The 12588-nt window shown below is 43.5% G+C and overlaps 1 protein-coding gene across 4 annotated transcripts in view; it reads left to right on the top strand.

Annotated features, from left to right (window-relative positions):
• Positions 1 to 12588, top strand: part of LOC120927909 (trifunctional purine biosynthetic protein adenosine-3-like) — an 83015-nt gene that overhangs the window by 34861 nt on the left and 35566 nt on the right. For all 4 annotated transcript variants that reach the window (XM_040338908.1, XM_040338907.1, XM_040338906.1 and 1 more), the window contains one exon: positions 6815 to 6909. In XM_040338908.1, coding sequence (XP_040194842.1) covers positions 6815 to 6909 — 95 coding nt within the window. The remainder of the gene's footprint in view (positions 1 to 6814; positions 6910 to 12588) is intronic.

Genomic DNA, 12588 nt, shown 5'->3' with positions numbered 1-12588 from the left:
GGGTCAGGACCACAATGAAAACTGAGCAGCAGTGGCATAGTACTTGCTGTATTTAGATTGAGCACAAGCTGGTGCCAATGACAATGCCTCCTCTAGGCTTTTTATAAATCTGTCGGCCTGCATGTTATTGAGACGGGTGTTGGATGGGAAGTGCAGAGATGATGCAAAATTTGGCTACAAGGCTCTAATCCTGTGATGCAAAAGAAATGTCCCCATCAGGTGTGAATAGCTGCCGAGGGAATACATAAGAGGCCCAATTTACAGCTTTTCAGGTATATTCCATATGCGATGCTTCTGATATCATTCCCCATTAATTGGTGGGTGCCGTTGACCTACTGCCTCCCATCCGCACAGGCCCTTAGGCCTGGTTCACACCTAATGCAGGTTGCAGTTTGCATTTTTCAATACATGTTTTTTTTGATCCACTGAAGTCTATGGACCCAAATACACAACCTGCTGGTCTCTGGTCCTTTCCATAAATTGTCCAGATGTGAACACGCTCCATAGGAAACCATGTTAAATGGACCGTAGTGTGTTTATGCAAAACTGAAAACGCACTAGAAAAAAAATTGCGTAGGTCCAATCCAGGCCTTAGTCTAGAGACTGTTTGTTTTTAATTATATTTTTGATTAAAGTCAGTGAGTGTCAAACTAAATTCTCAGTGATTACTGTGTGAAATTATAAAAAAATGTTTTTTTATATTGGAGGTGTAATAATATACAAAATCACCAAACTTTGCGAAAATTAAGGTTTTTAATAGTTTTTCATAAGAAATTTGTGTTTTAATTGAAATTTTTTAGGGAAAAGAACTTCATCTTAGTTAATTGAACCGAAGACTCAAAGCCTAAGTTTAGTCAAAACTCAAGATTTCTGCATATGACTGCCCTTTCTGCCCCTCCTCTATTATTGGAAACTGTGCTATAGCTTTTATGAATGAAAAGTGCTTTATGAATTAAGAAGATCTTTCACCCACTCATCCTCCCATTTATAAGCGTTCCATGGATGGAAGGTGTAGTACAGCTTCTTTCAGTGTTAATTTTGTTGACTAAAACTGTGACGGATCTCGAATACCCCAGGTGGGCACATTCGCCAGACCTGTGTCTCCTGTCCTCCAAACGCACCCGCAGCCTGTAGATTCGCCATAACCAGCCCTTTAATCCTCAATCACGAGACAATTCACACAGGTGTTGAGGGTTAAACATGCAGAGCATAAACTGTTTATTAAATCCAAGACATACAGTATCCCACACAGTTAGGGGCACTCCCCTTAGCCTTGTCAAAGAGGGGAGGGGGACAAGGAACAACCAATGGGAACTGAACACTTGTACATTGAAACAGTCTACAGATAAACATAAAGGGATTATGGTAAGCAGGCAGCCTCTCAATACACATCCCCTGCTGATAGACGTCTCCAGTCCAGACCATTGTCTATGTGCAATGAACCAACACAATTGGACACAGCAACAAGAGGAGGGGAGAAGAGATGTAGCATTACATTATCTCAATGTCAGCTTTTCCCCAGGTCTGCAGTCTTTTCTGGGCCATAATCTGTGGGTAACAGGCCAGCCCACAGTCCCTTCCAAAACACACAGTGACAGTGGGTTCTGTCACAAAAACATTTTAGTAGACTAAAATACAACTAAAACAATTGAGATGACTAAAATGGGACTAAAACTAAAATGCCATTTTGGTCTCAAGACTAAAACTAAATCGAAATTTGCTGCCAAAATTATACTGGCTTCTATGAATGGAGGAGTGGAAAGGGCAGGTGTAGTCTAGAGTCTGGGTGAGTGCCCGTCACCGGTCCGATTGTATTAATTCCCAGCATATGGCAGCTTTGGGGGGTATGCAGCTTAGACTTTGATCACAAATTAAAATGTGTAGTTCTGCATCTGTTCGGCTAAATTTTCTGCACTATCGGTAGGGGGGGTCTCTTATCTCAAGGATTGTACTCTAACAATTCATATACTTTGTATTGTCTACAATTATTTTTTTTGTAATAAAGCACTTCAAATGCATTTGGTGTGTCTACATTTAATATATACATACATTTGTTATGTCGGGCCTTGGGATAATCCCAAAGTGTGTGTTGGTTATTTCATCCATTAAGCAGGTTTTTTTCAAACTTTGCCACTGTGCCATAATTTAAGTAAGTGAAGGAGTGTACACTTTTATGTTTAGACGCAGGTGCTGGTGGCATTTGCCATATTCTGGAGACTCTGCTGAGCCTACACAAGAAGATTGTTGAGACAAAGTGGCCTTCACCGTTTGAAGCACAAAACGCTGAACAGATTGCAGTGTCGCAGCTTTTATTCCTCGTTTTGGGTTCTTCAACCTCTCCAGGAAAAATCCGTTTGTGGCTAGCATTACAAGAATCTACACCTCAAGGGGTAATTTTGAGCAGAAAAAGCACACGCTCTGAACCTAGAATATACAATGGCCTTCACTTTGAGACTTCTCCTGTAATCTGGAAAAAATTGAAGATCACGGATTTTGCGCAACAGATGAGCAATGGTTCACATGCTGAAGGGCCTCTTTCTCCTGGAGATGGCAAATATGGGGATATACATTTCATAGCAGGATGGCATGCCTACATAGTGCAGAATAAGCACACTTCCAGACAGTGCCGATCCTGACCTCCCTGGGGCCCTAAGCAAAATGATATGGCACATTAAAAATGAAAAGCGGGGGGCGCTGACGACCGTGACATGTCACATTAAAGAAAGTTGAGAAGCGGGGGTAGGGGGTGTTCTGCTGTCGGAAATGACATCTTGCATTAAATTGAGAATCAGGGGGTGCTGACTTCTTACCTCTTCTCCCATGCAGCCAGCGAGTTGAGAAGCGGGGTGAGGGGGCGAAAATGACTTCTCACCAGGCAGGGCCTCTAGTAATTTGGGGGGCCCTTCGCAGCTTTGCGGGGCCCTAAGCGGCTTGCATAGTGAGCCTATAGGGAGGATCGGCCCTGCTTCCAGATCTGGAAGGTGAGCTGTAAGGTGAATGTGTTCTCACAAATGTAACATAAACAGGATTTAATAGTACAGGAAACCTCATGCAACACTGAAGAATGGTTGTTGATGAAAGATGTGAATGTGTTTTTATGGATGCAACAAATTTTCCAGTGATTGCTGTATTCTCCAAGATCTTTAACCAACCGGCTGCCCAGGGCAATTTTTTAAACTTTCCACATATGTTTTTTTGTTCGAAAGTTTACTTGGAACCCCCCAAACATTCAATATTTTCTGAAAGCAGAGGCGCTGGAAAATTGGTGGTCATTTTGTACTGCCACTTTTAAATGGTATCTATGGTTAAAATTAAAAAATGTGCAGCATTGGGGTCCCTGGTTTGAATCCTAGTCGGGAAACTGCATGGAGTTTGCATCGTCTTCCTATGTGGGGTTCCTCCCACACTGCAAAAAACATGCTGGTAGGCAATTGGGTCCTGTCCAAACTGGATTTAGTGTGTAAATACAATATATTACCAAAAGTGTTGGGACGCCTGCCTTTTACACGCACATGAACTTAAATGGCATCCCAGTCCTTGTCTGTAGGGTTCAACACTGAGTTGACCCACCCTTTGCAACTATAATGGCTTTCACTCTTCTGAGAAGGCTGCACTCAAGGTTTAGGAGTGTCTATGGGAATGTTTGACCATTCTTCCCGAAGTGCCTTTCTGAGGTCAGGCAATGATGTGGACGAGAAGCCCTGGCTCGCTGTCTCCGCTCTAATTCATCCCAAAGGTGTTCTATCTGGTTGAGATCAGAACTCTGTACAGGCCAATCAAGTTTCTCCACCCCAAACTCGCTCATCCATGTCTTTATGGACCTTGCTTTGTGCACTGGTGTGCAGTCATATTGGAACAGGAAGTGGCCATCCCCAAACTATTCACACAAAGTTGCAAATATGAAATTGTCCAAAACGTCTTGGTATGCTAATGCCTTAAGAGTTCCCTTAACTGGAACAAAGGGGCCAAGCCCAACCCCTAAAACCCAACCTCTCTCCACCAAATTTGGACCCCTGCACAAAGCAAGGTCCATAAAGATATGGATGAGTGAGTTTGTGGTGGAGGAACTTGATTGGAGAATAATCTCATAATTTGAATGCCCTGTGAATAAGCACTGCTGTGTCACACAGTTTTCAGAGCCTGCCTTATGAACTACAGAGGTGCCGAGATCATGTGGGGGGCCAACATACATTCGAGTTGTCATCCTTGCAAGGGCTGTCCCCTTCTCTGTGTGTTGTGTGTTTTTTTTTTTATGTATTCTTTCAAAGCTTATTAAACTATTCTTTATTATCCTTGTGTAATTGCCTGAAACTCTTCTTTATGCTTTTGTACTGCAGCCAGCTGAGATGTGAAGCTGGCCTCTTAGTTGGGGGTCCCTTGCTATTCATTACTAGTTCAAAGAGCAAAAAGGGTTCATAGCAGCAAGTCTTGATCGGGAAATTGCACATTTATATTCCTTAATATTGTTGGCCTCACAAATATCTAATGAACCCTTTAATATTCTGGTTGTCTTGAATGACCCCCTTTATAGGAATGTGTGATTTGTAAACTGACCCTTGGCTTGGTTTGTCTATTTTTTGTACATAAGTCTAAATGCCACAGCCCAAACTGGAATAGGCTAGTCTCGCACTAGAGCTTGCAAATCATGCTTCTGAACCTGGTCGGCCATGCTGCGTAAAAGCAGGGAGACTCCATGGTGAAACGGCATCTTTAGTTAAGTATTAATGCAAAAAACAAACAAGTGTAGCATCTGTCCAGTTCTGAGTACTAGTACAAAAAGGGTTCCACACCCACTTGCTATCACAGGCTGGCGTGTTGTTAGGCTTTCAAACAAAACACAGGCAGACACCTTGAAACTTCAGATTAATAAGTGTGGGCTCATTATAGCGATCTCCTCACACGGATGAACGTCCGTTGATCGCGTCACTAGGCTCTTCCCCCACGCGTTACATCGCTCGGCACGCGACTTAATCATGGGTTAAGTCACGTGCCGAGTGACGTAACGTGTGGGGGAAGAGCCTAGTGACGCGATCAACGAACGTTCATCCGTGTGAGGAAATCGCTATACTGATCGGCTTGTTAAGGCTATGTTCAAAGGCTGTATCTGAAGAGGGGATTCGTGAGTGCATCTGCTTTTTTGCTGTTGTCCATGCTAAATCTGTGTTCCACAGTATTGCACCATATCTCTTTCCTTTTTTTTTTTTTTTCTTTTTGAGTTATATCTCCCTGAAGCAGCAAGGCGTCCTCATATGCTGTGCCATTTGGAAGCAATTAAGCACCAGTCCACACTTATTAATCTGAAGTTTCAAGGTTTCTGCCTGTGTTTTGTTTGAAAGCTCAACACGTCAGCCTGTGATAGCAAGTGGGTGTGGAACCCTTTTTGTACTAGTACTCAGAACTGGACATTTGCTACACTTGAGTTTGTTTTTTGCACTTATGGATCATCTCACAATTTTTTTTTTTATTGTGTTTTCTTATTCATACCCTCCTGAGTGTGTATTTTTGGTATCAATTCTGCACATATTGTACACATATCAGCAAAAGTTGATTTCAGCGCATCACTATCTTTCCCTTTTTTTTTTTTTTTTGTATCATTTTGGTTTTGTACACCTGTGTGTATGCAGCGATATCATTTGGGTATTTTTGTTGTGTTTTTTCCTTTCAAATTTAATTAATCGTTAGCGCTGTAGTACATTTCTCACATATTTAGTTAAAGTGGAGGTTCACCCGGAAATATTAATTTTTAACCTTAGATTGATGCTCATTTTGTCTAGGGGAATCGACTAGTTTTTTTTAAAATCGAAGCTGTACTTACCGTTTTAGAGAGCGATCTTCTCCGCCGCTTCCGGGTATGGGCTGCGGGACTGGGCGTTCCTATTTTGATTGACAGTCTTCCGACAGGCTTCCGACGGTTGCATTTATCGCCGTATAGAGCTGCACCGACGTTCGGCTTCTTTCGGCTACTCGTGACATGATGGATGCGACCGTCGGAAGCCTGTCGGAAGACTGTCAATCAAAAAAGGAACGCCCAGTCCCGAAGACCAAACCCGGAAGTGGCGGAGAAGATCGCCCTCTACAACGGTAAGTACAGCTTCGATTTTAAAAAAAACTAGCCGATTCCCCTAGACAAAATGAGCATCAATCTAAGGTTAAAAATTATTTTTAGGGTGAACTCCCGCTTTAAGTATTCTTGTTATATTTTTTTCTATCTGTATCTGTCATTGCTCTTTAATGTTCTACTTTTTAAGAGCTGGTTCACACTGGGGCGACTCGTCAGGCGGCTCAGCCACCTGACAAGTCGCGTCCCATTCTATTCAATAGAACCGTTCTAATAGGAGCGACGCAAGTCACTCCGACTTAGAAAAAGGTTCTTGTACGACTTTGGGGGTGACTTGCATTGACTTCTATACAGAAGTCATTTTGCAAGTCGCCTCTGAAGTCGTCTTCAGGACGCCTTGCCGAGTCGCCCCCGAAGTTGTGCCGCCCCAGTGTGAACCAGCTCTTAGTATTTGTGTGATCTCTCTCTCTGCACATATCAAAGCAGCCCCCAAAAACGTGACAAAAGTCTGCAGAATTGCAGTCTCACAAAACAAAAATTGCATATATGGTGCTGCAGCTTGGCAAAGCAGATGGAGTCATAGAGCCTGCTAATTGTGTACACCTTTTGGCATGTTACAGCCCCTGTATGTACCTTTTTTTTTTTTTTTTTTTTTTTTTTTTTTTTTTTCCTACTGTGTGAAATGTAGATTTTTCGGCTGTGACTACACCTTATTTTTAGATCCTTGGGTATTAATATTTCCCTGTGTCCTGACAGGCCCCTGACTTACAAAGACAGTGGTGTGGACATAGAGGCTGGGAACAGTCTGGTGCAGAGAATTAAGCCTTTTGCTGCTGCCACTGCTAGACCAGGTAAGCCAGAACGATCCAATGGGCTAAGTATTGTAGAGTTGTATGTGGACCGCGTGTCCTGTGCTTCCCATCGCTGCAGAGCAGATGGTGAAAGGGGTGAATTAAGGAGAGGGTTTCCTCAATGGAGGAAGTGCAGAGGCTGGATTAGATGTTCCTGCTGCTGGTCACAAGTCTGCTAGGACAAAGAACCTTTTTTGACAGACAGGAAATGTTTAGTTCTGTCTATAGATGCATGACCTCTCCATAATAATGTGACTTGGGAACTATAAATGTTTGTATTGTCAAAGTGTATGTCTGGGCATTCGCCAAATTTACCTTCAAATCCCCTCTAAATTATATCTCAACATTTTGACAGTACAGTTTAAGGTTGAACCAGTAATAGAGTCCAGTAATAATTAAAGGAATGTAAAGGTTCAGGTTTTTTTTTTCTAAATGGGTACCTTTTTTAGCTAGACCATTGTTAGTTCACTTACCTTTTTTTTTTCCTTCGATTTCCCTTCTAAATGTTTTTTTTTCTTTTGTCTGAATTTCTCACTTCCTGTTTCTCCTCAGTAAGCTTGCCCCCATCATCCGAGCCGTTCTGGCTGGGGGTTAGTCAGCCAGAACAGCTTACTGAGAAGAAACAGGAAGTGAGAAATTCAGACAAAAGGGGGGGAAAAAAACATTAAGACGGGAAATCGAAGGAAAAGTTAAGTGAACCAACAATGCACTAGCTTAACCACTTCCCGAAGGCCGTACGACTTTGTACGGCCGCAGGGTGGCTCTAAATCTCTGAGCGGCCGTCTTTATACGGCCTCCGCTCCTCCTGGCCACTGGGGGCACGTGCCCGCCGCATCACTGAGATGCCGATGCGCGTGCCTGGCGGCCGCGATGTCTGCCAGGCACCTGCGATCGGCGGTTACAGAGACAAGGACATGGATCTGTGTGTGTAAATACACAAATCCATGTCCTGTCAGGGAGAGAGGAAACCGATCTGGGTCCCTTGTACATAGGGACACAGATCGGTCACCTCCCCCAGTCAGTCCTTCTCCACACACAGTTAGAACACTATATAGGGAATACATTTAACCCCTTCCTCACCCCCTAGTGTTAACCCCTTGCCTGCCGGTCACATTTATACAGTAATTGGTGCATATTTATAGCACTGATCACAGTATAAATGTGAATGGTGCCAAAAATGTGTCAAAAGTGTCTGATGTGTCTGACATAATGTCGCAGTTCCCAATAAAAATCGCAGATCGCCGCCATCACTATTAAAAAAAAATAATAAAAAAATTATAATTCTGTCCCCTATTTTGTAGGCGCAATAACTTTTGCTCAAACCAGTCGCTTATTGCGATTTTTTTTTTTTTTTTTTTTTTTACCAAACATATGTAGAATACATATCGGCCTAGACTGAGAAAAAAAAATTGGGCTATTTATTATAGCAACAAGTAAAAAATATTTTATTTTTTTCAAAATTGTCAAATTTTTTCTTTAAAGTGCAAAAAAAAAAAAACCGCAGAGGTGATCAAATACCACCAAAAGAAAGCTCTATTTGTGGGGAAAAAAGGACGTCAATTTTGTTTTGGAGCCACGTCGCACGAACCGCGCAAAAGTCAGTTAAAGCGACGCAGTGCCGGAAGCTGAAATTTCACCTGGGCAGGAAGGGGGTATATGTGCCCAGTAAGCAAGTGGTTAAAGGAACCCATTTAGAAAATTTAAAAACGAACCTTTACAACCCCTTTTTAAGCATTGAATAATAGGTAGGTGGGTGACGTCCGTCTTGTACCTTGCAACCTTAGAGGAAGGGAAGGCCTGGGTTAATTGCGGAGCGTGGTTTAAGTGGAAAGTTGAGCTTCAATTGGAGGGTCCTAAATTGGTGGTCTGATCTGAGTGTATTGAAAATGTTATCCTACTGCTTGTTTTTTAATGGGTAAGGATTGAATAAAAGATTGGTCTCAAACATTTATAAATTCCTTATTGTAAAAGGTTACCTCTGGGTAGATGTTTTAGACCAGTGGTCTCCAAACTGCAGCCCAGGGACTGGATAAGGCCCTTTGCTTGCTTGTATCTGGGCCTTGGGGCACTTTTCTCCTACTGATACAAAACGCTATACCTCCCACTGACGCCAACAATGGGGCTTAAAGAGGTTGTGAAGTCAAAGGTGTGTGTGTGTGTTGTGTGTTTTTTTTGTTTTGTTTTTATCTTGATGTATTCTATGCATTAAGATGAGCCTTGCATCAGCCCCCCTAATACTTACCTGAGCCCCATCTCTGTCCAGCGATTGTCTACGAGTGTCTTGGCCATCCAGGACTCTCCCTCCAGATTGGCTGAGACACAGCAGTGGCGCCATTGGCTTCCTCTGCTTTGAATTAAAGTCAGCCAATCAGGAGAGAGGGGGGACTGGGCCTGACCACAGCTCCTTGTCTGAATGGGCACACGGAGCTTCTGCTCGGCTCAGGTGCCCCCATGGCAAGTTGTTTGCTGTGGGGGCATTCAACAGGAGGGAGGGGCCAGGAGCACAGAAGAGGCACCCGAGAAGAGGATCCGTGCTGCCCTGTGTAATTCCACTGCATGGGGCAGCTAAGTATAACATGTCTGTTATTTTTATAGGGAAAGAAAAAAAAATCACTTTAGTCCTGCTACTAACATCAACAGGGCACTATTCCTCCCGCTGACACCAACAATGGGGCGTTATATCTTCACCCCAAAATCGATGCATGTTTGATTTTTGGGGAAAGGTATAACATTTACTCCACTGACACCAGGAAAATTTCTACTCCCAATGACCATAGTCTGGCACCCCTAAAGTCTGAAGGACTGTAAACTGTTGCATTGCCTAGAAAGTTTGGAGACCCCTGTTCTAGACCATACAGTGAGGGGGGGGGGGGGGGTTACAGTGCTGATTTTGTAAGTTTGCCCACTGACAAATTCTCAGTCTATAATTTTTAAGTAGGTTCATTGTTAACAGTGAGACAGAAATAAAAAAAAAAAAATGAATTTAAAAAATGTTATAAATTGATTTGCATTTTAATGAGTGAAATAAGTATTTGACACCTTCGAAAAACATGACTTGGTACTTGGGCAAAACCCTTGTTGGCAATCACAGAAGTTTCTTAGTTTTGCACACATCTCGGGAGGGATTTTGTGCAGATCCTCTCCAAGTCATTAAGGTTTTGAGGCTGATGTTTGGTAACGCAAACCTTTGGCTCCCTCCACATATTTTCTATATGATTTAAGGTCTGGAGACTGACTAGGTCACTGCAGGACCTTAAAGGAACACTAAAGGTTCGTTTGTTATTAGATCAATTGATTGCTGTAAGCTAGAGCATTTATTGCTGTAAGCTAGAGCATTTAAATATCACTTACCTCGTTTTTCCTTTTGACCTCCAAAATACAGTAATCCAGGTTTGAAAATGCCATTTCCTGGCTCTCCTCTTCTTGCTTTCCACCAGCATCTGAGCCGTTTTGCATGGTGGAAAGCAGAATGTGCTCACCCCCTCCCTATGACTACAGCCCTGCGTGAAGATGTTCTCTTATCCCTCACAGGCATGGAGGCTAAGCCTAATGGAAACTGTAGTTCCCATTAGGCCGTGATGTTGCAAGAATGAATGCGCACCACAAACCAGGAAGTCAGTGAGAATAATGATTCAGGAGTGACGGAGGTGAATAAAACAGCTCGATTTCAACAGGTATCAAACTAGTTAAAATGCAAAACATTACTTTTTACTTTATCAGCTACTGTCAGACTTTAATTTAAGAGGGAAATATTTTTGTCTTTACAACCCCTTTAATGTGCTTCCTCTTGAGTCGCTCCTTTGTTGACTTGGTCGTGTTTTGGGTAATTGTCATGCTGGAATACCATTTTCATTGACTTGGCTGAGGGAAGGTGGTTCTCACCCGTCCATCGTCCCTTTTGATGTGGTGAAGTTGTCCTGTCCCCCTAGCAGAAGAAAACCCCCAAAGCATAATGATTCCACCTCCATGTTTGACGGTGGGGTTGGTGTTCTTGGGGTCATAGGCAGCATTCCTTCCCCCCCCCCCCCCCCCCTTCCTCCTCACACGTTGAGTGGCTTGATTTTTGGTCTCAACTGACCAACACTTTCACCCAGTTCTCCTCTGAATCATTCAGATGTTTTGACAAACTTCAGATGGCCCTGTAAATGTGATTTCTCGAGCAGGGGGATCTTGTGGGAACTGCAGGATGGCAGTCCTTCATGGCGTCGTGTGTTACCAATTGTTTTCTTGGTGACTATGGTCCCTAATAGGGGTGCAACGGATCAAAAAACTCACGGTTCGGATCGTTCCTCGGATCAGGAGTCACGGATCGGATCATTTTTCGGATCGGCAAAAAAAAAATCTCCCCCAATGTAATATCCACATCTCCCCCACCACCAACTCTAGTACCCCCTCCTCTTAGTACAGTGACCCCCCCCCCTTCTCTCAGTACAGAGACCCACCCCTCCAGGTAGTACCGACAGACACTCCCCGAGCGGTGTGTCCCACGAGTGCGGGCTCCTCCTCTGTGGGTGTAAACAGAGAAGGGCCGCCGGGTGTACCAAGATGGCCGCGGCTCCGGAGCTAGGCCGAAGCCGCGAGCTTCCTAATGTTGTTCCTGCGGCTCCGGAGCTAGGCCGAAGCCGTGGCCTTTCCTAGCGTTATGGTCGCGGCTCCGGAGGTAGGCCGAAGCCGCGGCCATAACATTAGGAAAGGCTGCGGCTTCGGCCTAGCTCCAGAGCTGCCGCTGTAACATTAGGAAAGGCCGCGGCTTTGGCCTAGCTCCGGAGCTGTGGCAATCTGCGGATCACAGTGTGTGCCGATCCGAAGGGGGTGACCCTTTCGGGTCACGGATCAACTGTGATCCATTGCACCCCTAGTCCCTAATACCTTGAGATCATTAACAAGATTCTCCTGTGCAATTCTGGGCTGATTCCTCACCATTCTCATGATCATTGAAACTCCACGAGGTCAGATCTTGCATGGAGCCCCAGACCGAGGGAGATTGACAGTTTATTTGGGGTTTCTTCCGTTTTTGAATAATCACACAACTGTTGTCATCCTTTCACCAAGATGCTTTGCGATTTGGTCTTGTAGCCCATTCCAGCCTTGTGTAGGTCTACAATCTTGTCCCTGACATCCTTGGACAGCTCTTTGGTCTTGGCCATGGTGGAGAGATTGGAATCTGATTGCTTCTGTGGACAGGTGTCTTTTATACAGATAAAAAGCTGAGATTAGGAGCACTCCCTTTTTAAGAGTGCTCTAATCTCAGCGTGTTGCCTGTATAGAAGACACCTGGGAGCTATAAATCTTGCTGATAGGGGATCAAATAATTATTTCACTCATTAAAATGCAGAACAATTTTAACTTTTCTGAAATGCTTCTTCCTGGATGTTTTTGTTGTTAGCCTACCATTAAAATTATAGACTGATCATTTTTTTTGTCAGTGGGCAAATGTACAAAAAAAACAGCAAGGGATCAAATACTTTTCCCTCACTGTAAAAGTTATAAATTCTAATATGTCAGATAAATACAGTTACCGCTGTTCTTCAGGCATGCTATAGGTATAAGAGCTGAAGATCTCATGCAGCAAAGCGACTGGGTCTTTTATCCACCCCTTCTTGTCCATTTACAGGATGCCTTATGTTTTTTTTTGTTTTTTTTGTATAATCGGCTTTATTGTCAATTTTGTAGGTAACA

The sequence above is a fragment of the Rana temporaria genome, chromosome 2 (assembly GCF_905171775.1).
Source record: "Rana temporaria chromosome 2, aRanTem1.1, whole genome shotgun sequence".
NCBI lineage: Eukaryota > Metazoa > Chordata > Amphibia > Anura > Ranidae > Rana > Rana temporaria.
Note: the sequence above shows the minus strand (reverse complement) of the source record. Positions and strands in the feature narration are given on the sequence as shown.